Source organism: Cyprinodon variegatus, unplaced genomic scaffold, assembly GCF_000732505.1.
Source record: "Cyprinodon variegatus isolate N-32 unplaced genomic scaffold, C_variegatus-1.0 Scaffold71, whole genome shotgun sequence".
Taxonomy (NCBI): Eukaryota; Metazoa; Chordata; class Actinopteri; order Cyprinodontiformes; family Cyprinodontidae; genus Cyprinodon; species Cyprinodon variegatus.
In genome coordinates this window covers 490566-516949 of record NW_015150524.1, presented here as the reverse complement: position 1 = coordinate 516949, position 26384 = coordinate 490566, and the positions used below count along the sequence as shown (strand labels likewise).

The following is a 26384-nucleotide window of genomic DNA, read 5'->3' as shown; positions in this document are numbered from 1 at the left end:
TTTCACTCTTCCATACACAGAGAGGATGCAGCCCAAGAAAGATGTCTTCAAAATGCAGACATTTAAGCTTAACCATACCTACCTTTTTTTCAAGAGTTACAAAATATATATGGTCAGGGTGTCACTGACAGATGCATATTTAAGTGGATGCATTGAAAATATTAGTCTAAACAAATAACTTAGATCCCAGACAAATCAAAACAACAAAATCAAATCAAAATGTAAACATAGTTGTCTGTGTGCTGCATATATAGTGTTGAGCCACATTTCTTGCTGTAATTTGTCAAATATCTTTAAACATATTTAAAAAGAAAATACCCTTTTTTCTAGTATTAAAATGTGAATACATTAACATAGTATTTTAAGGCCGAGGGCTGCTTCATGGTCACTGAGTCATTGGAAGGGCAGTGAAATACTGACCTGTCAGCTAGAGGGGTCAGAGTTCATCTAAACTTCAAGCATAATAAACAAACTTTTATTGTTTCTTTTCTTGTCTAATTTGCTTTTTGATATTGCCATTTCTAAATCTTTATAAACAATTAATTGATATGATTAATTACTATAATGAAATCTCTATAAATGCTTAAATGATATGATTCATGTAATAAAATTACTATAAATGATTAAAAAAGACAACAAAACAAATCAAAATTTCAAACTTAGCCCACTGGTGAGTTGATTTGTTTTCAGAGGACGCTGAGGGGCCCTTGGCGCCCACGGGAACCATGTTGGTGACCCCTGCTATAGGGTTATAATATAAATGTGTCTTTTCTAGTTAGGTACACAAGTCACTTTTTAAATATATGTATAACATAACCAATTAATGTAAGAGCTGTTAATGAGGGAAGACCCATGACATCAGCAATGGTTTCCTCTGATATGTTTCCAGTTCTAAGCTCCATAATAATCATGTTTAATCTGCTGTATGTACATTTTGGACTGAAGGATGGGATTATCTGGATCCCACAGCTCTGTGCCAGCCTGATGTTCTCATTTAGCCTTGAAATAATTGAGGGGTGCCCTTCTTTTCTTGGCATTTGAGGTTGAAATTAATGGCAGCATAGGCAAAAAAATGTACTTCTTTTAATATGTGTAATTGTATTAATCTTATGCAGATATTCTGCAGAAAAAAATACTATTTTTTCGTTACAAAGCAACAGAATCTGTGTTGGCATGAGTCAGTAATCTAATTTTTTAAATTGATACTGTTCTAGTTGTAGACGAAGAAATTAATTATACAACACATTTTTTTAAGATTACACTTATGCTATAAACTATAACTATTATAACTACTAATAAATGTTATATACGATAATATTAAAAATAGGACATTTCAGGTCATTGCTTCTGTTAAGTAAGAATAAATAAACTTTTTATGGTGATGACAAAATGTAAAGATGAGTCAAAAGTTTCTTGTGGCGATAAAAGACGTCCTGTGATTCCTTGGTCTCAATAAACATAAAAACAATTCTTTGTTTTTAAATTGTGTTTGAGATTCTCATTCCAGTTAGAATGAAAAACACAGTGTGGTTATGAATGAATGACTTTTTCCGTATCTTGTCACGTTACAGAAACAAACTGAAATGTATTGATATTTTATTTTATAGATTGAGATGTTAAAGGAAGTGAATCGTTTTAATAAAATTGCTCAGAATGAAAATCTGAAGAGTGTAGGATGATTTTATTTTAAATATCCTTCAGTCTGTACCTTGCAGAGCCTGTCTTTGGGGAAATTCATCTTATTTTGCTTTCTATTTTAAACCGTATTACCAGATTCTCAACTAGAGGTCTGGACTTTGAATGGGCCATTCTACCAGATAAACATAACTTAATCTAAATAACTATTATAGTTTTAGTTTCATCAGACCAGAAATATTTGCAATATTTTGGTGTACCTTTGACGACTAAACTGCAAACACAAAAAATGTATGATTTTCTCAACAACAACAAAAAAACCTCTCATGCCATCAATGAGCAGCTTGTTTCATACTTAGTTTAAACCCGAAGATTGGTTAGAGGGTTATATTTAGGGGCATCGGAGGAAAGAGGCTTTAAGACAAATTTAGGAAAAATAAACATTGTATTACACAAATATTTGCTGTTATGTTATGAGCTGTATTTTATGTGATTCCTGGCAACCACCCGTGTATTACCACAATAGATGTGATATTTTGCAGCCAACTCCTTTTAATAAATCAAAACTCTTCTGTGCAATAAAGGGGAGAGAATTCAAGACAGAAAGGCAGTAAATGAGACAGAGCAGGGTGAGAATGCAGACCCACAGTAACACAAGAGGAATGTGATCCTGTGGGTTTCTAACACCACTGTGAGACAAACTACACAGAGACTCAATGTTCAAACATTAATAACCAACTCTGTGTTTTCTCTCAATGCCTCCTCTCAGCTCTGTATCACGTTTTCCACTGCTTTTCTGCCTTTTTTTCTTTAATTTTAATTAAAGCTCAGGTGAAAGCAAAAATTCCTGAACTGGAACAGAGAATTAATTCATTAATTAATCCACCAAGGTAATTATTTTAACCATGGATACTAAAAATAACTGCTCTGCATTTATCTAAAAGGCTGCGCTGCTAATATATATTTTGGATTTGAATTTGTCCCAGTGTTATTCTCCCCTTTTAATGGACTGAATCAACATTCATTCCAGAAACATCTTTGAACCTGTGCGCATAAATTACAGAGAAAATCAATTCTAGAAATGTATTTTATTATCATACATAACCCATCCATGATTCACATTGTGGAATGAATTCAGAAGACAGTGAAACCGGATATTTTCTGTAAAAAAAAACGACAAATCAGCAACACAACTGAGGCTTAAAGGTGACAAACGTCTTAAGTTAAAAACTCTAAGTATTCAAATAAATACAAACATCGGAGTGTTTTAATCATTTGAGATTTGGTATTTTGGAGTTTTTCCATGTGTGCTATTGGTCCTCGTCCAGAAACTCGTCTATAAACTCCACCACCTCCCCCTGTGAACAAACAAATATGCAATAAAACAAATTAAAAGGGTCTGTTTCATTTCAAATTGTTTATCCTCTTATTTGGCCCTTAAATTTCTCACATTCATTATCAGAGTGATTTATTTCTAGTGCTTAAATTAATCTAAAAACATAAAGCATATAAAACCTTTCAGTTAATGCTGTTCAAAATAACCAGCCTAGTGTGATGCTGTCCCCACATGCTGGTTAGTGGTATTGCAGCCTGGAGAACACAGCCCATGTTGTTCTGCAGGAAGTCATGTGAACTTATTAAATAATCAATCCTCTTTTATATACAAATAACACTTGAAAGACTATAAAAGAAACAAAAACCCAGTCCTAACATTTTTTTTAAAGGTTTGTTCATATTGTTTCATAATAAATACAGACCTTTTTTTTTATTATTTCGTCCCAAAAGGGATCCAAAGATCGACTAACACCAAGAAACCCACCTCATCATCGCTCACAAGACGCTGCTTTGCAAACTCCAACATCTGCAGCTGCATGGTGGTCTGATTGTAGTAACGTACCGCCTCCTGCATCAGATACACACACACAGATGGTCACAAAACATCCAGGAAGGAAATCTAATTTAGAAGGAGTGATTTTGTACAGCTCTCATGACATTTCCATATCTTGTGCAGCAGTGATCAAATGTAAACAGCGTGGGAGAAAAACAAAACGCATTGATATGGAAGTTCAGAGCATTAAAATATACATGCTGCAATTATGCAGTGTTTTGGTGATCTAGACTTTTCTGAAAGTCACAAAAAGAAAACCAAATACTACTCTTTTATGTATCCGATACATTCAATGACAGCAAGAAGGTTTATTTTGATCAGCTGGAATGATGTTAATGTAGTACTAAAAACTATAAGAACCAATAATCATTAAAAACATAATTTTTAAAAAAATTCCAGCATGATGGCCTGTTGTGCAATATTAACCAGGAGCTGCGTTTTTAATTATTCTTTATGTTCCATATTTAATGTACAATTAAATCTTTTTTTTCAGAATAATTAATCTTTTTTATTCATTTAGTATAAATAGATGTTTGTTTTTTTAATCAGTGTAACAAATGTTTATTGATGACATAAAATATTCAGAATTTGACATTTACTTATTTTTAGCTGACTTACTGTCAGATTGTTTCAAAACATTGTCTTTGGTGAATTTGGCCACCTTCTTACTATTTTGTTTTCAAAATTTTTTCTTTATAAAATATAATTTTAATCTACTACTGACTGTTAGCAGAAAGACTCATTACTTAAAAAAATTATGACATCTGTTTGCAAGGAATGTCCCCTTATCAATCATATTATACATGTTTGGTTAAAAAGATGCATTTTAGTTTCAGAGATAGAAATAGAATAGAAATAGAGGAGGAAAAAGTTGCTGAAAACATGGATACAGTAAATAAAATCTAATAAAATAAAAATATATCTTTGAGTAAAAGCAAAAAAGTCATTTATACATTGAAAATAAAATCTGTAATAGCAGAGAGACCTAGAGGAAAAATGTCTGTATCTACTTCTAATAAATTATATCTTACTTTTTTTCTTTGTTACCAATGATGCATAATAAAGGTTTAACAACTTGCTGGTAAAATAATCTTCAGTTGCACATTTAAACACAGAATCTTTATTTCTTTTCTTTGTTTGGTGTTAAGATTTCCTGTGATTCGGAGCTTTTGCCATACATCTAGTTTTGAAAAAATAAATGTACAAAATAAAAATGTAATCTGTCTGTCCATGTAACCAAATAAAGCATCTAAATAAAAATGAAAACATAAAAAGTAAACATAAAAATGAAGCTCTAAACTTTCCACTGGCTCATCACTGACAAAACAAGCACTTATCAGCTCTGTCAATCCACATCTTTAGGGGTGGATAAATAAAAAAAATATATATATATATAAGTGAAATATTACACCAAAGGTTGAAGAGATTGATTACGATAAAAAGAAGGATGTCACTCACCGCTCTGGGGAGGAAGTCCTCCTCCGTCAGCCCCCACTTTTCTCGGTGGAACTTGTAATAGGCCACATTGTTGTTCATGACTTCATCATTGGGATCAAACAGCACGTAGCTGGCTGCGCAGGGCACCGCGTTCTTTAGATCGTTCACTGTAGAAAGCATGAACGTTACAAAGCAAAGGTTTTCCACTAACAGAACGTAAACATAGTGAACCCTGTGTGCTGCAGCTGCTCACGTTTGTAATAGGCGAACTGCAGGTAGTGGTACATCGTTGCCACAAACTTCTCAACGACAAAACCTCCGACTACAGGGGTTAGGTCACTTTCACACATCACCTTCTTTTCAAGGACTTCAATGTAGTGATCTAAAAAACAAAAAATCAGTTGAGAAATGCTTAAAGTGGTTCTACATGCAGATCAGACAGAGATGAACCAACCAGCTATAGAGGCGTAGAAGTCTTTGAAATCTTTGACGTGTCTTGGACCCTCAGAAGCAGCCAGGCACTCATCGTAGACCTTAAAGAAGTCCCTCAGTGCCAGCTCCATGTCTGACACCGATGTGCGGAAATTATCACCATTATACGCCCTCACAGCTCGCACAAACAAGGTCTGGAAAAAATAAAACAGTCATGATATGATTAGGCAAATAAGGAAGGATTTCACATTTTTACAAACCCATTTGGTATCTTTAAATAGCAAGAATCATTAATCTTCCTCTGATCTTTGTTTTTCTGGGTTTACTGAAGGTTATGACCCTCTAGAGACTCTTTTGGCCTGCCACCACATCAGCAAACCCACAGAGCCAATAATAGCATTTGTGGGTTAGGGTGTGACTTACCTTCAGAGGCCAGAAGGCTTCCACTTTAAAGAGCCTTTCTGTTTAATAGTTCTGCTCTAAATTACTCAAATGTATTTATTTATTGATGTTATTTATTCAGCATTACTTGTAACTAGGGCTGTTAAAACCAATTAATCAAATTCTCTGTTTATGAAGTGTCAAGGTTTGGTGGAGGTTGGTTGAGGGCCCAACTTTATGAGGAGGCCGAAATTAGTTTTGCTGATTTAATGAAAGATCCAGAGACAAAGGGGCAAAAATCCCAAAATACAAAATACTGGACCAAAAATGTAAAAGATTCCAGGTAGAAACACATGCACCAAGCCAAGTAACAACAAAACAACAACAAACCAGCAATGGGGAGTTGCAGAGGCGGTGTATATATGGGGAACAGAACAAAGAATGGACTAATGAGCTGATATGGAGCAGGTGTGAATAGAACTAACTAGAAGGGAGACAAGGGGAAAAGAAACAGGCACAAGGGGGCAACAGAGAGTAACTCAAAAAGACAACTCTGCAACTACAAAGACACAAAATTACAAAGGCTACATTCACACTGCAGGCCTTGATGCTCAATTCTGATTTTTGTGAAATACGATTTTTTTGTGCTACTGTTGACATTTCCAAATATATGCGACTTGTATGTGATCTTCTGTGTAAACTGCAGTCATACAATGCAAGTGTCCCGCATGCGCAGTAGAGGACGCAATGACATCACAGGCCAGCGTGCTCTGTGTTTAGGGACCTAAACATGGATGGTAGTGCCAGAGCGCATCTAGCGATCTTTTCCAGCCATAAAAACTCAATCTTTTCAATATGGTTAAACATAAATACTGCTCTCCGCATCATCGTCTGCCATGGTTGTTGTTTTTCTTGCCGGTTCTTCATAGCAAGAAGCAGAATAGTGACCTTTGTTGGGTATTAATGGTGTTCAGGTTGGATGAATGTGACCTGGCCGTTCAGAGACAGGTCGCATTTGAAAAGCTCAGATTCGTATCGGATTCAGGACCACATAGCCAAGTGGCCTGGATCGCATTGGAAAAAATCGGATCTGTGTTGTTCAGACACATCAGATACAGTAAGAATCAGGTCGGTCGCATATGGGCCAAAAAAATCGGATCTGGGTTACTTCAGGCTGCAGTGTGAACATAGCCAAAGAAACCAAAAATAAACCTAAAAAGAGGTTAAAACCCTGCCATGATTTTTGGAAAATCTGGATTTTTTCTTTTTTGCCACCAGTGCTCTTCTTTGGCTTCCACAGCTCAGAGCCAAATCAGTTAATCATTTTGTTCTTATATGTGTCCTTATAACTGATACACTAACTGACTGTGTAGCACCTCTATATTATGCTACGGTATATTTTCATTGTTTGGTGTGAAAATTTGTTTTACAAACATTTACACAGCTTGAATTTCTTTGCCCTTTAAATTAAGTTTACCTCATTAAAGGATGTAGTGGATGATTAACCTTTTCGGGTTGGATCATCTAAATAAGTGGTCCTCCTAATTGTAAATCATTGTGGTGATATGTTTATGGAAGGCCTTCCTACGTGCTTGTCCCCAGTTAGCTATATTTTTCTGTGCATCTTTGAAAATGGCCGAGGGTTCTAAGAGAAAAAGTGTCTACGAAGTTTATGAGAAGAGGAAAGGCCTCAGAAAAGGAAGATGTATCCCATAATGCTGTCTCCATAGGCTGTCACCACCTGACAGCGGCGATTAATAACAAAGATGGCGCATGCACCGCAAGGAGGAGGACTTATGTAACCATCAAGGAGCAAAGAGACGTGATCATCTGTCCGCACGGTCATTTAACTGAGTTCACTATAAAGTCCACTATATAGTCCCCGCTCTGTATAGTGATTGAGGGATTTAGTGGGGGTAGAGTGGAAATTTGGAGACAGTAAGCCTGTATGAGCTATGAGAACAGCAGCTTTTAAACAGAGTGTGCATGAGCGTGCAGTCAAAATTTGCTAAATTAAAAAATACAACGTCAGATTTTGGGGTTTTGCTTCAGTAATGATTACAAATATAAAGGTTAAACAAAATTACAGTATTTGGTAAAACTACCACACAAGTAACAATGTTTTCATGGTTCTGGTTCTGTTTAAGTTTTATCCTTGAGTTTTCATTGGCTTTTTTTTCTCCATTTTGTGGTATTCTAGCTATTTTTGATTGTATTTGTGTTCTTGGGTACTATTTGTTTGCCCTCTTGTTTCAGTCTCGTTTTCCCTAACTCTCTTCTAGACTCCTCTGTTCACACCTGCTCCCAATCAGATAATTACCTCCTCCTCAGTCACTGTTTGCTGGTTTGTCATCATTTCTTCACCTTCAAGTGAGTTTTCTGTATTTTTGTGGATCCTGTTTTTGGAGTTTTGCTTCTGTTGCCTTTTTTGGATAAATATATCTGCAAAACTCCACCTTTAGCTTCAGTCTCTGCATTTGGGTCCTCTCAACCCTCCACCTAACCTGACACAATTTTAGCACATTTTAATTTTTAATTATCTCAGAGCTTTTAGGAATAGAGAACAGCCAACAGAGAAAGGCAGATGAGTGCTGACCTTCACAAATGGTTAAAAATGCAACAGGAAAGTATTGCTCTTGTGTGGGCGCTTATGGTTCAAAATTTCAATTCCTCAAATTCAAAAGAAAAGCAACACAAATGACAACAATTAAATGCAATAAAAACAATTGCTGTGCAGGGTGAAAAATTCATTCAATTAAAAAGTAACAAATAAAGCTCCACATCCACAGCTAACAACAGCAGAAGGGTGAAAAAGTAAAGATTTTTTATAAACAATTTTTGATAATTGTGTTTTTTTAAACAATGGTTAAATAAATTGAAAAAAGGTTAACCCACATAAAAAAATATTGTAAGGTTAACTATACTTTAACACTCTTTAAATGTGGGCAAAGTCTCTGATAATGATTTCAGATCAACTTTTAATCAAACTACAAACTACTTCTTTTAACCTTCTCCAGCATTCTGCTCATTGGGAGCTTTAGGTTATTGTTCTTCTAAAAGATTTAAAATTTCCTCATTAAATTTAAGATGCTTCATCTTCAAATATAAGGAGATCAGATTAAACAATTCTGTACACAAAGAAAATTTCCAGCAGTCATCTGTCAACTTTAAAAATGCATTCTTCATTCCTTGGTTTTAGGCACAGCTGTAGAATTTGGCCTTTGCTTTTGTGTCTGTTATTTTATTAATGTTATTCATTTTTTTTTTTATGTTTTTGTTTCTTATTGAAACTGCAAAGTTCTTTTCTTCGTGATTTCTTTTGCATGGAAAGCTCTTTGAACATTCCTGTAACTAAGATGCATTATAAATATAAACTTACCCTACCATTACTGAATATCAGCTAAAAATGCTCTCTTAAATGTTCTTGGATGTGTTAAGCACTTCTAGGGCTGTAACTAATGATTATTTTTCAAATCAATTATTTTATTGATTAATAAGAGCAAATCGACAGGAGAAAAAGTTTATTTTATCTTTTTTTACAGTTGTGTTATAATTGCTGCTTTAAGTGGGTTGCTCTGTCAGCTAAAGGCATATTTTAGTCTCTATACTACAGTTAACAATTAATCGATTACTAAATTAGTTGACGATTATTTCAATAATAGGTTAATCCCGATTAATCTGTTTCAGCACTAGGCGCTTCCAGCAACCCTTAGCATAAAAAAGCACTACAATGTTTTGTCGTCATTGGTGGAGAAGATAAACTAACACCTGCAATCGTCCAGGTAATATTTCCTTTGCTCATATAAAAACGAAGCAGACATCATTAATTAAGTCAACATGTCCCGGAGTTTATATTTTTTTTCCATAAAACTAAAGCAGCTCTGTTGCTTATTTGACGACCCTGAGTGAAAACACTATAAAAAAGTGATTTTGGACGCATTTTTTATGGAGATCATTTGGAAACATGCAGCAGGACAGTGAATATTAATGCATCTTTGCTTTGTTACCTCATAGGATTTAGTCTCAAGATCTTTCAGATGTTCTTCAGCCCCAGGCAGACTCTTGTAATAAGCCATGTTTCTCTGCATCATCTCGTCATTGGGATGTTTCAGCAGGAAGGTGTGAGCCGCAGACACAGCTTTGGCCAGGTTGTTAGACTGTCACACAGAAAGATGTAATAACAAATAAAGATTAGATCTATTCAATTATTCTGTTTTTAGACAAAAAAATAAATAAAACACCACAGTGCTAATTAATTAATTAAGACTTTTCTGTTGCATAGTCATAAATGAAATCATGCAAAATTTGCTAAACTTGACTGGACTTTAACTGGAATGTAATTGTTAAATTAGGCTGGTACGTTGGCCCACTTTGAGCACTGTTAGGTTTAGATTAAGGACCTGTTATACTGTGGAACTGAACCTTTTCCAAAAAGGACCATGATCAGAACATGTGGCATTATGGACTCTTGATATCGGGACATTTAAATAATTTAACACCATGTGCCAACAAAATAAAAAGGGTAATCTTTGGCACTTTTAACAGAATACCCTAAAACTTACAGAAATGGGCCAGAAATGGATAGTTAATCAAGGAAGCATCAGTGAAGGGATGCACTAAAACATGGTAAATTATTCATCCATCCATTTTCCGTCACACTTGGGGGTCATGGGTCATGAGGGGTGCTGGTGCCTATGTCCAATGGGCAATGTCCCCCACCAACTTTGGCCTGGTCCCCACCAATAATTTCAATACATAGACTTTGGCAATATGTGGGACAAATTTCTAAATTTTATGTTGCTGCTTTTGAAAGAGGATAATCTCTAATGTAGCTGAAAGGAAAAATATCTATCAATCAATCCACATTTTTCTGGATGGATGGACGAATGAAACTGAAATTGTGTGCATATGGGAGGCATGATATATTGCTGTTTGCATCGGAATCGGCTGTCATTCATCCTTTTTTTATATACATTAACGTCTATCTATAGATATAAATGTCAGTGTATTTTGGGTATTTTGTGTTCTCAACAATAGGAAAGCAATTAATTCAATTAATATATGTCTGAGCTCATTTTTGGAAAATACAAACCCTATTGAAAGAGTTTATGTGGAGTAAATGTAGGTCCATCAGCCACCACCCTAAGAGTGTCCCTACCAACTTCCATCACAAAGTTACACCCTTGGGGAGGAATCTGGAGTACCCAGAGAGAACCCATAGATGCACAGGGAGAAACTCCATGCAGAAAGAGATCAAACCCAAAAACTTCTTGCTGCAAGGCAGCAAAGCTACTCACTGTTCTACTGTGAAGCCCAAGGTAAATTGATTATAGAATATTAATTAAGCTGATGATTTTTTTTTTTCAATTTCCCATACTTTTCCAAGAAATAGAGGGAAACTCTTTCATAAAACATAAATTCCTACTCTGGCTCGTGTCTTACTTTAAAGTAAGCATACTGCAGGTATTTGTAGGGCTCTCTCCGCTCGAACTCGTCGATGGTTTCCCTGCTGGGTAAGCTCTGTCTGAAAGCAGGCAGCCCCTGCTTGCAGCGCTTCAGACACTGCGCCCTCTTCATCACGTTCCCGAACGCCCGCAGTTCTGGAAAGTCCGCAAACTTCTGCTCGTCGTCCAGCCGCACCGAGCTGCAGTTGAGGTTGCAGAAGGCCTCGCTGTCCCGCAGCAGCCGGTAGAGCCGCAGCGACACCTCCAGGTACTCCACCGTGTCCTTCCACTTCTCAGCCGTGTACTGATCCAGCCCGTATTTGTAGGCAGACTCCAGAGGCATCAGCTCATGTCTGGGAAAACTCCTGAAGCTGTACTTTTCATACTGACAGTTGGTTCCTGAGAGGAAGAAGCAGAGCAGACATAGAGAGAAGAGGAGAGAAGAAGTGGAGGAAGCCATGTTTGCTATGAAAAAAAAAAAAAAAAAAAAAAAAAAGTTAGTGTTGGAGGAGTTGATCCCTGACGTTTCTCCACGTATCCGGACAAAGCCTGGAACCTCCCCAGGACCCAGGATCGCTCAAAGGGTCCAGCACGGAGGGGGCCTGTATGGCAAGCCATATGTCTAAATAATCTACATCAGAGGAAGCTGATTGCCTTAAAAAGATTTGCACTACCCGTATTTGGAAAAGCAACCATTTTTATTTAATCTTCTCACCTGATGTAAAAAAAAAATAAAAATAATAAAAATAAAATTTAGTTCTTAGACTCTAATGTACAGATTTGTTTGATAAGGGGTTTCAATCTAAATGCCACGAGGGGGCCCGCGTGTTTTCATGAAATGAAAAACAGGCCAAGGGATTCAAATATATCAATAAAACAGCAAAAAGTGAAATTTATATTTAAAAAGATTACATTAAAATAAAAAAATGTCTTATTAGATCAATATACATTCATCATTTAGGAATTTTACATATCTTTGACTTAATTTAAGATAAAGTTACAGTTTTCTATAAAATCTGAATTAGAACAAAGAAGAAAAACCCGGATAAATTCGGCTATTTTTATTCTATTTCTCTTGTTTTTAAATAATTAGTAAAACTGAATTTGTAAAGAAAAAAAATTAAATAGATCCAAAGGACCTATCAGTAACCATGTCTGTTCCTGTGCATTTCATCATTAGAGTGTTATGTCTTCAGTACAGGGGCCATAACAGGGGCCAGGACATGATCTACGGGGGGCACTGGCCCCTGTTGGCCCCTGTCTAGAGCCACCAATAATTGGAATAAAGATGTAACATCTACTGATTAAAAACATATATTATTATTATTATAAATTATTGATCACTCTTAATGAACTAAAAGGTAACTTTCAGTGGTTTCTTGAAAATTACTCAAAACCAGATTCAGATTATTTATCCCTTTGATTGGAACCTCAGGGAAATTGTTTTTCTAGGAACTACAACAGACAAAACAATGTGGTAAAACCATTGCTATGATCACTAAGATTTCTTTTGTTCTGATTATTTGTGGTAGTTTTATTTGCAGTATTACCATTATCACCACTTCGACACTGTGTTGCTGCCCTATTTTAACTTATTATAAGTTACTTATAAAGTTTGTTCCATCATTTCATTGTTTTCTTACACTTGTACCCCTTCCCCACTGGCCAAAAAACCCATTTAAACCTGGGAACAAACGACTTTTAGTGGCAGTGGGAACAGCTCACTGACCCAGGTCGACCCTGATCAAATAACTCGGCAAGCGACCCAGGTTAAAATCGCTTTCATGCATCTCAGCTTAGATTGTTATACAGTAGTAAGATCAGACCTGAGTTGACCTGCAAACTTATGTGATATCATATAGACGTATTGTATTGTATACTTTTAAAAATAATAATCAATTTTTTGTTGTTTTTTTCCAATGTAGGCTACTACATGCTTGTAAACGACTAGGGCTTTAAGGCTTGTTCTAACTGATGGTGAAAATGCCATACAAGGAACATCAGAATCTGAGCTGTGGGAAGAAGAGTTACATTTGGATGAGTTTATGGGTTAGACTCCACCCCAAATTACGCACTTTAGACATGAATACTTGGACATCAAATATTTCCAAAACGGCTTGCCATATTGAGCCGCTCCTCCCATGAAATCACTGCAGATCAGTACTGATTTCTGCTCTTGTATAATTCTAAGTTAAATGCTAAAAAACAGAGACTTTTTGCACCTAATTGTGATGTTCTCTTATAAAGAAGAAGCTGGGGATTCTCTGTGATGCCTTTAGAAGTTAAACAATAACGTCCTTTTTTTTACTTTTTAGAGGAACAAGCTGCATTTAGACGTTTGATCCAGTCTTTTCCCTCTTACTTCAAATAAAACCCCTGGTGGGGGGTGTCCCTCCCACACCCACTGCCACGTAGGAACATTTCTAGCTTGGTCTGCCTCCCCCTCAAAAAGGCCAGAGCATCCCATAAAATACATAATCCAACCTAAAATCCACCACATCCTACTGTCTTAACCTCTGAATAAATGAAGGGTAGCTGCAGTTCTGTTTATTTTTTGTTTGGTTTAATTGTGCCTGCAGGCAGAGGATGTGCCTCTCTGTATTGCAGAGACCCCTGCTGTACCACGTTGGCATGTTTTTTTGCAGTTGCACTGCGCAGGAGCAATACGTGGAGCCCAAACTTTCCCACTTCTTCCTGAAGGCATCAAGTTTACGCAAATTATGTGAAACCATACAGGAAATGATATTTGAGATTTCAAATTAAGAGCCGAGACCCTCCTGTTAAGATTTGTTTTTGTTAAAGTGTAAGTTTGCACGCAAAGGGTTATATGTGTGCAAAATGATAAGGTTTAATCTCTTTCGGTTCATGCGTAAAAATACGTATTTAAGGGAGCAGGTGAGGAGTTGACGAGCGGATCTTTACCGGATGTGTTTAGTGTTTTAGGCAGCTTGACCTTCCTGCGCTGGACCAAGGGGAGGACTTCTTCCCAAGTCAGAGTAGTAAAGAAAACCAAGGTACAGCGGGAGCAGGTTGTAACCAATGTAGATAGATTTAAAGGCGAAAGAACAGTTGTTTCCCATTGCAGGAAAGTTTAGTGGAGGGGTAAAATGATCAAGTGTGCGCTGGGGATGTTGTCTTTGTCGCTCCTGGTGACGTTCGCCGCCTGTAACGCTCCTCCGGTCCCGTTAGAAGACATCCTCATTGAGAAAACCTTCGTGCCAGAACAATGTGTGCGCGCAGTCAAAGTGGGAGACTTTGTCAGGTATCACTACATTGGCACGTTTCCTGACGGGAAAAAGTTTGATTCAAGGTCAGTTCTTTTCTCTCTCTCTTTTATCAACCAGTTTTTCTTCATTCAAGCTGTGTAGAGGAGATGCACAGTGCAAACAGCGTGCGTGATGCGTAAAAGTGCGCGTTTTGGTTCATCCTGGCAAGCCACGCAGGCAGAGTAGGTAGTCTGCTCCACAGTTCTTCTAGATGATAACCTGATGTGATGAGAGCTCTACTGAAATCAGGAAATAGATTCTTGCAATCCTATATACTCTTAGCAAAAAGTAGTTTATTCAAGTATACTAAAAGTGCACTAATTTCACACTTTTAATCAGGCAGTGCACTTACAGTTTACTTATTCTAAACTATATTACTACTATTACTATTGTTTACTTTATTGTTTACTAAAGTATACTTTAAGTGTAATTTAGTAACTTAAAAATGTCCCATTTTGGTTCGAAAAAAGTATTACTTTAGTAATACTTCAAGTACACTAAAAGTACATTGTTCGGTATACTTTCTAAACTTATACTTAAGTATTCTTAATAGAATTTACTTCAAGTATACTACTTTTGGCTAAGGGTATAGTTATTTCAGGCTTTTTCACCCTTTATCATCTTACAACCACACCTTTAAATGTATTTTATTTGGATTTTATGGGCTAGAACACAGTTTGGCTTAATAGTAAAGTGGAAGCAAAATTATGTATTCTGCTCAAACCTCTGCACTGATATACAATATGAAAATATGCAATGCATTTTCACCCCCTTCTTTAAATACATTCTGAAGTCAGTGTATTAAACTGACTTCAGTCCCCTAATCAGTAAAAAGACGATTGAACTGGTCTGTAACGCCTCAAATAGAGCATCATGATGACCAAGGAACACAGCAGACAGGTTGGGGTTAACATTTTAAAAAGGTTAAAATCAGAGATAACAAATTAAAAATCTAATTATTGGAAATCTAAAGGTTCTTCCAGTTAGTCCCTTATTATGGAATTAAAAGAATATTGTACAAACAGTCAAAACGATCCATCAACCCAGTCTGACTAGTTAGGCATAAATATTGTCTATCTCATAAGCAGCCAAAAGGCCTTTGGTTAACCTGTAGAACTGCAGATAATTGCAACACAATTGGACTTAACAGATCTGGAGCTTGTCTATAGCCGGTCAGTGTGTAAACTGCTGTGTTTGGCACCTTCCCCAAATAATAATTTACTGGTTGGATAGACCAGGTTCAGGGAAGCTGGTAAGAGCTGCGGATGAATAATCCTGGAAAACAAACCATCAACAGATGTAAATAACTTAGGCGTGGGCCAGGACTTAACGTTCTGACAGAGGACAGACCAGAAATAGATGGAATTACCTTGATTAAACATACTCATGTGTTGGCCTATTTAACATCTAGATCCAAACTAATTGAGAATATTTGGAGACTTCAGAGTTATTAAAAGTGGCCTGAATAAGACAAAAACACACAATGTACAAAACCATGCAACAGTGATAATTTACCACATTATATCACAGTGAAATAGATTGTAGTGAAGCTTGTGCTTCTAAATTGACTCCATGTGGAAGAGATGAATGCATTTGTAAGGTTGGATTTTAGAAAACATAATATTGATGGAGCCAATCTTCTGATCACCAATAAAAACTCAGGTCATTAAAGGCAAGGAAAACTTGCATAAGACGAAAAAAGACTCTAAATATTTGAATTATACTGCAGATATCTAAATCAGGGTATACTGACTTCACTTCTCCCCTTCATTTATTATTTTAATATTTGGGTTTAAATATAATTTCCTAGATTTAAAGAACATTATGAGCTGTGACCAAATGTGGACCCAAACCCTTTAATCACTATATGGTGGACTTTATGGTGAACTCAGTTTACTGACCGCTCAGATAAATGACCACTACCTTTTGCTCCCAGTTGGTCGTGTTACTCCTCGTACAGTGCCTACGCCATTTTTGTTCTCTCTCACCCCCAAACCAATTCCCACAATGCTTTGCAAGGAGAGCTCTTGCTAACCATTCTGGGATATACCTGCATGTGTAGCTACCATCAATTTATACTATTTTTTAAAGGTGGATTGTGTAAATTTTGAGTACCCTACTTTTTCATCCACTAGACAAACGGACACTCATATTAAATGGAATATTAAAACTATAGGGGTTAGGGTGGATGTTCTGACACAGCCTATGTCTTCTGATCAAATAACAACACGATAAGCATAAACTATTATTTTTTTATTTGGGTCTAATGCTAATTTTAAAGCTACAGTGAGTAATTATTAGTTACATCGTTAGGCTGCAGACTGCAGAGACATTACGCCCTCCCCCAACTGCTTCTTCTCTTCCAACAATACGGAGGCTGTCATGGTACAAAATGGTCCCTAAAAGTCTGCATCACCTTTTGTAACAAGTGATGTCTAGGTTTGTTAACAGAGATCATTTTATAAATAGACTTATTTGTTTGTGTAAGATATAGATTTTATATAGGCCTAACTTGTAACAGTCTCTGGTTTGTCAGTATTTTCTAAGGAAAGGCAAAGAAAAATCTAAGACTTCAGGTCGTAGATGAGAATAAACAACATACTTATGTTTAATATATTAAATTTATATCAGTTAATCCATATAATTATTACACACTTGAGCTTTAAAGATTTTATATAGATGAAAACACTTCACTGCTAGGGGCAACAGATGTAGATCCCCTTTAGGATATCTATTGAGTCATTTTCAAATAATACTTTTTGTTGTTTCAGCTATGATCGTGGGAGCACCTACAACGTGTTTGTTGGCAAAAAGCAGCTTATTGAAGGGATGGACAAAGCTCTGGTTGGGATGTGTGTCAATGAAAGGAGCCTGATCAAGATCCCTCCTCACCTCGCCTATGGGTCAAAAGGATACGGTACGTGTAGTTGTACAGATTGTTTCTTCAATTGCAAACTCAGATGTTTCAGTTCAATAAACACACTTTAATACCAGAGAAAATTAATTTAGGTAATCATGAATGCAGTTCTCAAACAACTGATTAATTTATATTAACTAATCTTGTTCCCAAACCAACCTGATCCTTTATATAGAAGTGTTTTTTTCTGTGGAACTAAATCAGTGACAACTGTTCAAACACTGAACATTCAAACATTAAAAATGAAACACTGAAATTTCAGACTATGAAAATTCAAACATTACAAATATGAAATTTCCTCTGAAAAAGTAAATGTTAATATGAAAGTGTCATTTTAACTGCAGCATTTAAAAAAAAAAGATTTCAGTGTTACTGAAGATTAGCTTTACACTTCTAACAATCCAGCTACTTTTATGCATTTCAAACAGTAAACTTTATGTATTTGAAATGAATTCACTGATTAGGATTCAGTTTCAGTAAGTATATTTTAATAATTCTAAATAAAATAAAACCTCACAAGTATTTGAATAAATAAGCTATATTAAATTCATGAATATTAATCGTGCAAAATTTAAGAGGTTTTTATTAAAATAACTGAAACAAAATAAAAAAGTGGCAATGTTTTGTAATAAATTAACATAAATCATAAAATGTGGGTGAAATATTTCTGTGAGTGCACCTATGATGTTACTAAAGATTTTGATGTTTTTTGTGGCGGGGCTTTGCTGAAGGCTCCTATGATGGTCCTTCCCTGCCTGACAGGCACCAAAGTTTGTTCAGTGTTAATCTACACCACTGATTCCCAAAGTTGCCTTGATGATCAGCAATCTCAGCTTGAGGTCACTGATCAGCGATCATGGGGGCTTGTGATCCTCCACAAATCAAACTAAACATAAAAATATACTGATGAAGCATATTTATGTGTTCAAGGGTATAAAAACATTGTTTAGAAAACAACATTATACATATTTATTAATATTACACTTTTTTTTATATATATATCTGTATAACAACTATTAGGGATGGGAAACTTAAAAGTTTATACTTCGTCCCATTCCACAATTTATTATGGTTTATGTATTCATTGTGTTGTGTTGTATTTACACATCTTATATTGTTTTGTTGTTCGAATAAACTGAACTGAACTGAACTGAACAACCAATACTTTGGATTATTCTAGTTCTTTTTTGTCAGAAGCCAAAAAGTTTTGGGAAACATGTTTCTAAACCAATCACACTGCACCAACAGGGAAATAAAAGAGCACAACATCCATATTGTCCAAATAATTTTAAATATTTCATATTGATTTAGTCCTATAAATGTGAATTATTAATAGCTGTATTTGTGTTTAATATACTGATATTTAAATGTCAAAATAATGAGGACATTTCACTCAAGAGTATCACTGCTGCCATCTTCTGGTTTAAATGGGAACTGCTTTTTTTGTTGGTTTACATCCATACTAGAACAATAAATCCCTTAGTGGGGTGTCCAAGGAGGGGCCATGGCCCTCCCTAGCTCCACCCCTGTCTCCCTGAGGAATTTTTTCCAACTCTTCTTTGCTAATATGTTCTTTTTCTATTTTCCACCAGGAATAAATGTTATTGTTAATAAACAGCCTGTTTAAGGTCATTCCCCCCAGGCTTTGACCTGACCCCTTTTAATTAAAAGGTTACTTTTACTGGTGATTTAGCAAAATAAATAAAGTTTCACTCCCTCTTGCTACCCCAAATTATTTTACAAATTTCCGAATAAAGATGTCTATTTCATTTAAGGCTAATTTTACAAGGCAAGGTTTTAAAATTGTTGGTTGATTTTTTTGGAACTTCAGACTCCGCAAACCCCAATTAAAAATTGCCATCAGTTTACCAGGATTATAAACCTACCTTTAAATATTCTGTAGTTTTTTCAGGCGGCAGATCACTGCAAAGCGGCGGGCTGTTGCACTGAGATCCCCAATTGAAGTTCACTAAGGATCTTGTTTTCCTGCTGGAAGTGAAAATAATGTTTTTAAGATGGTAAAAAACTTGCAAATACCAGAATATGATACATTATTCACAGACAAGTTTTAGCATTTTAAAGGAGGAGGATTTTTTTTAAAGACTAGCCCTTTCAAGTTTAAAAAAGCTCGAAGTCTCAAACTGCTGATAAAACAGAGTGAATGAAGAAGGAGAGAGCAGAACAAACACCAGAGGCTTCAGACACAAGCTGCTCCTTACTGATGGATTTTAAGGAAATTTTGACCAAAGGTGCACCTCATATCAAGTAACAATTCATTACCATTTCTCCATGATTCATATTATGCGTGAGTTTTAGCTATATATGTGTCACAATATGGGGCAAAATCTGCTTCTTGGTGGCTGTCTGTGTTCTCAGGGAGGTTTTCTAGGATTTTTGTTAAACCATGAAAACACAGTTAAGGAATTGAGGCCTGCAGAGCTCCATATGTCCTTTTGGGATCTTTTGTGACCTTCAGGATGAGTTGTTCATAGACTTTTGGATTACTTTGGAGTTCACCATCATTTCATGTTCAATCTAAAGTTCTGCAATTAAAATAACCTTCAAATGCACAATACTGGTGCAGCTCACAATTAATCTACCGCTGGATCATAACACTAAAGCTGCTGTTGCAAGGCTTTTGTTTCACAGTTTTTTGAGGGCAGAAGAAGTGGGCTGCTTAACATCTACACAAAGGGATGTTAGAGAGTGATCACAGATCAGGAAGCTGACATGAGGCAGCCTAAAAACAAGTCTTGGGTGATCAGCTTCATGTAGACGCGCTCTCCAGCTGTGTTTGTAACCAATCAGCTGACTCGTTGGTCAGGCTGAAGAGCTTTTGTGACCTTACCTGCTTACAATTACCATTATAAAGGAGTGCTTATACGTGCAGACTGCATTTCCATTTGCATGTGGCATGAAGGGGTGAAGAGGAGGGTGGGGGCATGTTTGAGCATGTTAGACCTGGGGCTGCTAGTCAGAGACAAAGGAGAGGAAGAAACACATTTTTCAGTAGTTAAAAGATATTTCCAGAAGTGCCGGCTCAATAGCAAAGGTTTAAAGACACCTACCGACTAATAGACAGGGCAATGTGACGTCTTCCTAATAGAGACAACCATGATTCGTCAAACTGCAGGAGATAAAAGGTGGTTTTGTTTAGGGAAACGACTCTCTCAGGTTCTCAAATAAATGACCTTAAAAAGACGCTTTATTCCCCAGCTCTGCCATGCAAATTTGTATTGTCCATTGTTCTCCTGAGTGGCTGAGAAACCATGCAGAATCCCTTTGTTAGATGCCAGATTAAAGATTTAGCCCTTCTATGGTTCGTCACGCACAGGGGGGTGAAAAGGGCGAGATTCTTTTAAAAATAAACAATTTTAAACCCAATTTTTGTCTAAAATAAGCATTAGAGATATTGATTTTTAAATTATTACATTGAAGATTTTGTTGTGGCTCTAGTCTAGTGACCTCAATCAGAAAAGAGATGGAAAAAGAGAGAGAGAAGAGCGGGGGACACTACAAAGATCTCTAGAATTTCAACCTCAGAAAGGAGTCCTCCTAAATATTGTTAGCTTTGTTTAAGGGATGACCCCTTTAACTCCACTCCTCCTTATAAAAAGCCCAATTTCTTAGACTCCTCAGCAATATTTGTTTATTGCCACACCATTATAGATGCATTGCTCAAATCGACCACATTTTTACCCAGCTGGTTATTCATGCCAGGTATACCTGGAAAAGGAAATAAATTCTACACCAGAATATCAGAATGAGAGGGAGATGTTTAGCCTACTTCATGTTGTTGCACCGGCTGTGTTGTAGGGATTGCTTTAAGCTGGTGGTTTGCTTCAGCAGGCTTTCTTCCTTTATTACCTGAACTGTTCAACTTTGAATTGCTATTAGTTTTTTCTAAAGCTATCTTTGTCTAATATAATTTGTTTGATGATCAGAACACATCCACAGAGGGTAAATACGTCTTTGGTGCATGATGCTAGTATTTTGTCTCAGCCTTTTAAATGCTGAATCAAAAACAGAGGTGCACGCTATGCAGTTTTTGTATTTTACTTTTCTTGGAGCTAAGATTATTGGAGGCATCATTTTTACTGGGAATAAAAATAATAACCTAAAAAGTCTCGTAGGAGGGGAAATTGACACAAATGGAGAATTATCAGCATCTCTGTTTGCATATCATTCATATGGACCATGTTTAAAATCCCCTTATAATGCAAATAGTTTCTGGCACACTGAAATACAGGTTGTGATTATCTCCTGCTGGTACCTATGATCTAAGTTAACGAATTAAAAACACCTGGTAGTCAAATAAATGAAAACTACTGCTTTGAGTTTTAAAACAGACTGTATTTCTTTGACAAATTATAAACTGTATAAACTGTTCTCCGCCCCAGGCGACATTATTCCAGCTGATTCCATCCTCCACTTCGATGTTCTACTGCTGGACGTGTGGAACCCCGAGGATGGCGTCCAGATCAACACCTACTACACTCCCTCCAACTGCTCCAGGAAGGTGGAGGTTTCCGACTTTGTGCGTTATCACTACAACGGAACCCTGCTGGACGGGACACTCTTTGACTCCAGGTTTGGCGTGCATCACCACTCATTTAACCAACTGCTAAAATATGAAGTAACAACCCAATGTTCTTCATTCTGTGTCACAGCCACACTCGCATGCGTACCTATGACACCTATGTTGGGATCGGGTGGCTGATCGCCGGCATGGATCAGGGACTTCTGGGAATGTGTGTTGGGGAGCGCCGCATCATCACCATGCCTCCCTCCCTCGGCTATGGAGAGAATGGAGACGGTTGGTGTTTGTAGCTTTCTCAATAAAATTTTCTTTGGGTTTTCTTTTTTTACGAATTTAAATCTAAATTGGACTATTGTAATCCAAATCAAAATGTTGCCTTGGATAAGTCTTTAGAAATATGGTTATACCGGTACATTTTTTTTTTTTTTTTAAGACATTAATCTTTCAGGCTCCTTAGCAGTTCAATGCATGCACACCTGAATGGGCCAAATATGCTTTAGCTGCATTATTTACTTAAATTAGATAAAATCAGAGAAATTGTCTTGATTGCGGATGCATTCATCCAAAACCTGCATAGTTATGTTAATCAGGATTAAACGGCCTTTAGAAGTCAATTTAATGCTGAAATAATGTTCAAGTCTGCTATGTTTCGTACACGAAGGCTTCCAAAATGTCTAACAAAATTTTTTATATCCTAAGAACCTTTAAATATACTTTTACATTATATAATATCTGGGACGAGTGGTGGACTAGAGGTTAGGGCATAGAGCTTGGAATACTGAGGCTCTGAGTTCAAGCCCAACTCCCACAGACTGCCACTCTGGGTCTCTGAGCACAGCAAAATGGCAGCCCACTGCTCCACAAGGGGATGGGTTGAATGCAGAGGTAAATTTCTCCAATGCGAGATCAATAAAGTTTAATAAAAGAAAAGAAATTGAATGATTTTTATCAGAGACTTTTTTAACCTTCATTTGTGAGTCAATGCAAAAACAAATTTTCACAGTGGGATTCACTTTCAGGCCCCGTCCACACGAAGACGAACCCTGGCCTAAACGCACAAATTTTTCACCAAACCAGCCTCTCATCCACACGAAGCCGGCGTTTCGGGGGTCTGTAAACGATCGTTTTTTTATTCAGCCTTCAGAGTGAGAAGATTTCGAAACGCCGTTTTCGCGTTTCCATCTTTACGCTCTAACCTCATATTTTTTTTTACACGCATGCGTCATAGCGTCGCCTCTAAACACGCATGCGGGACACATCACAACAACAATGGCGTCGTTGCTGCTAATGCTACTCACCCTGCTGTCGGGCTTACAACAGAATCTTCTTCTTCTGGAATATCTCCAGGAAGAACAGAGCAATATCGACCACATAGTTCAGCACCTGAATTTGACTTAACCACGAAAATGGACCCGCAGGGCAACCATGTATAAATATTAGTGCGCATGCCCAACATTTCGTCGCTTATTTTTGCTTTGGCACCACAGCGCCACTTACAGGCCTGGCATACATTTTGCATAGTTTTAATGCATTCGTGTGGACGCTCACATTTATTTTACGTCTCCGTCTTTACGGCAGACGTTTTGGAAAATATCAGCGTTTCGTGTTCGTTTTGACTTAGTGTGGACGGGGCCTCAGATTAAAATCTAAAACTGCAAAAAAGACAAGCATTTGATTTTTTTTATATGAACTGGTATATTTTTTTTAAGCAACAACCCCCTTGAGAGGCCCCTAGAGTTTCAGGGGCCTTATTGAAGATGGCTGCTCTTTGGTTCCCCAAAAGCTGAGAGTAGAGTTTTTCGAAATCCATTATGACTCCTGCAAAACTGGAGATACTGTACCATCATGAAAACCTCTCACTGCAGTGAAACATCTGAAGAGAAGCAGGCTACAGAATAAATCCGTCCTGAAACAAGAACCAAGCTCAAGCTTTCAAGAGCAATTTAAATTCTCACATTTAGAAACAACTTATGAATGAATGAAAAGCATAAATAAAACTACATGAACAGTTCAAGAGGAACAGAAGAATAACAGAAGAACTGGTGCTTCACTTTTTGTCTTAACATGCCTGAATTATTTTCTCAAGCTTTTAAATATTTAAGGATCGTTATACCTTTGGAAATATTTTTGAAAAAAGTATTTTTATTTATTTTTTAGTAGTTTTAGTACTTCTCCCTTTGTCCCACAAAATGCTGAAGCTACACAGATTACCTATGTGGGTGGCTGTTTCAAATTGTAATCATATTACCATTAGAATTAACAGTAAATGTCATATATTTGCTTGTTTGTTGTCTCTGTATTGGATGAAAATAACTTTAGTACCGGTAGTTAGTTGCCAATAGCAATGTCTGAACACGAGCATTTCTCTAATACTACATCTGTGGTTTTCATCATCTTCACCCTCAGGTAGCGACATCCCAGGTCAGGCGTCTCTGGTATTTGATGTGGTTCTGTTGGACCTTCATAACCCCAGAGATGGAATCACAATCACTAATCAAATCGTTCCTGAGTCCTGTACGAGGAAGACGGTGGCAGGGGACTTTGTACGTTATCACTACAATGGCAGTCTGCTGGATGGGACCTTTTTTGATTCCAGGTTGGTTTTTTGTTTTTTACTGCTCAGCAGTTAAATATGTGCTGTTCCCCCAAAGGCCTCGTGGTGGCAGCATTGGCCTTGCTTTAAAAATGATCATCAAGAAGAAATGAAACTCAATTATGTAACATCCTGTGCTTAAAAAAAAATTCATGTTTGTCTTGAATAGCTTATATAACAGATTCGATATTTATTAAACAAATGGACTGAAACAATCACAAAAAATTAAGAGAAATAACTCAAACTTTCTGACTTTTACAATTTATTGTCTTGTACATTTGTTGCTCAAGCCTGGTTTGTTTACATTTAATGTGTCCCTCTGGCATTGCACAGGTTTATATGTCAATATAGGAACTGCAGAGACAAAAATGTGGAGATATTTCGTTTTGTCCAGGTCAGGGTTCACCAAACTGGGAGCCACGAGAGGATTTTCACTATTATTGTGACGTGATCCTTAATGTATATAAAATGAAATATAAAAAAAACAAAGATAATCTTTTTAATGGTTTTCCTTTTCAAATAATGAATCACTTGTTGGTAGTTTTAAACTGCTAAATGTATTGGTTCTCTGCAAGATTTTCAACATGCTGATGATAATTAATGTCCGAGGGCTTCTTATTTAATAGGCAAGTTTTCATTTTCATAGAAAAATGTACTTTCAAACAGCTGTCCTTAGTGGGTGTCTTTTTATGGCCTGCTCAGAGCTCCTTGGACCGCCTTCCACTAATGCTTCAGTTTTTCCTGCAAAAAAAAAAAAAAAAAAATGGGCAGAGATGGTTAAAGAAATGCAGACTTTGATTGCAGACTGGATTTTTAAAACAGCTATGCTTCCTCACAGCATTGCTGGAGTGTAAATACATACCTATGAGTGTTAACATTATTTACGGGTTCACAGCTTCTTTATTTAGAAAATCAAGACCCTTAACCCAGATGTTGATCTGTGGATAGTGCAGATAATATGAGAAGGAGATTGGTGGTTTTCATCCAGTCAGGATGACTTCTGATAATATTCAGCTTGTTCTAACTGAACTCTCAGCTGTCACACATTAAATATCTCACAGGAGGCCTGGGAATCCTTATATGGCTATAATGAGCTCTGCTATAGTTTTTCCAATAAAATGTTGACACAAGAGACTGGGCCTTGAACTAAAGGGAGGTTCCTGTCCTCATCTGACCTTGGGTGTCCCTGGCATTATCTGATCAGCAAGCAACGTTGTTTGACCAAGGAAGACAGGCTTCAGCGAGCTGTTCCTACTGCCGCTAAAAGCTGTTTGTTGGGGGATAGGGGTGGGGGACGGTGGCCATGCAGCGTGCCAGCAGGGGGTTAGACTCACCTTTTTGGTCAAATGGGAAAAGAGCCAAAAGGCAATTTCAGAGCCCCCGCTTTGAATAAACAGGTTTTCAGTGTCAAAGTGGCTTCTGACTTCAACTCCTTAAACACAGTTGTAGTGGATTAATATCTCACAATGAATAGAATGTAGTAGATTGATATCTCACAATGAATAGAATGTAGTAGATTGATATCTCACAATGAATATATTCTTGTCACAATGGTTAAATGGTGTGTTTTAACATGTATCTAGGGAAATGAGTGTGTGTGGAAAAACCAAAGGTCCAGCTGCTCTAAAAGGGTCAATGCAAACAAAAATTTTCCATGGATATCTCTGTTACCTGATTTTGTAGCGGTTGCCCATTCCGGACCCTTTGGACCATGGTGATACACGTCTTGTTTACATTGACTTTTAGTAACCAGGGTGATACACGTCTTGTTTACATTGACTTTTAGTAACCAGGGTGATACACGTCTTGTTTACATTGACTTTTAGTAACCAGGGTGATACACGTCTTGTT

At 36.8% G+C, this 26384-nt stretch overlaps 2 protein-coding genes across 2 annotated transcripts in view; one reads left to right on the top strand and one right to left on the bottom strand.

Annotated features, from left to right (window-relative positions):
- Positions 1–2928: 2928 nt before the first annotated feature.
- crtap (cartilage associated protein) lies at positions 2929–11677 on the bottom strand. Its single transcript, XM_015372272.1, has 7 exons — positions 11216–11677; positions 9781–9930; positions 5415–5586; positions 5214–5342; positions 4982–5127; positions 3455–3538; positions 2929–2993 (listed from the first exon to the last, which is right to left on the bottom strand). Exons 1-7 carry the CDS (start codon positions 11675–11677, stop codon positions 2946–2948), a joined length of 1191 nt encoding a protein of 396 aa, XP_015227758.1. The 3' UTR covers positions 2929–2945.
- A 2528-nt stretch (positions 11678–14205) lies between these two features.
- The window catches only part of LOC107083286 (peptidyl-prolyl cis-trans isomerase FKBP9-like), a 21444-nt gene continuing 9265 nt past the window's right edge, over positions 14206–26384 (top strand). The window contains exons 1-5 of the mRNA XM_015372394.1: positions 14206–14527; positions 17255–17400; positions 21801–21990; positions 22071–22216; positions 24347–24536. Coding sequence (XP_015227880.1) covers positions 14325–14527; positions 17255–17400; positions 21801–21990; positions 22071–22216; positions 24347–24536 — 875 coding nt within the window. The 5' untranslated portion in view covers positions 14206–14324. The remainder of the gene's footprint in view (positions 14528–17254; positions 17401–21800; positions 21991–22070; positions 22217–24346; positions 24537–26384) is intronic.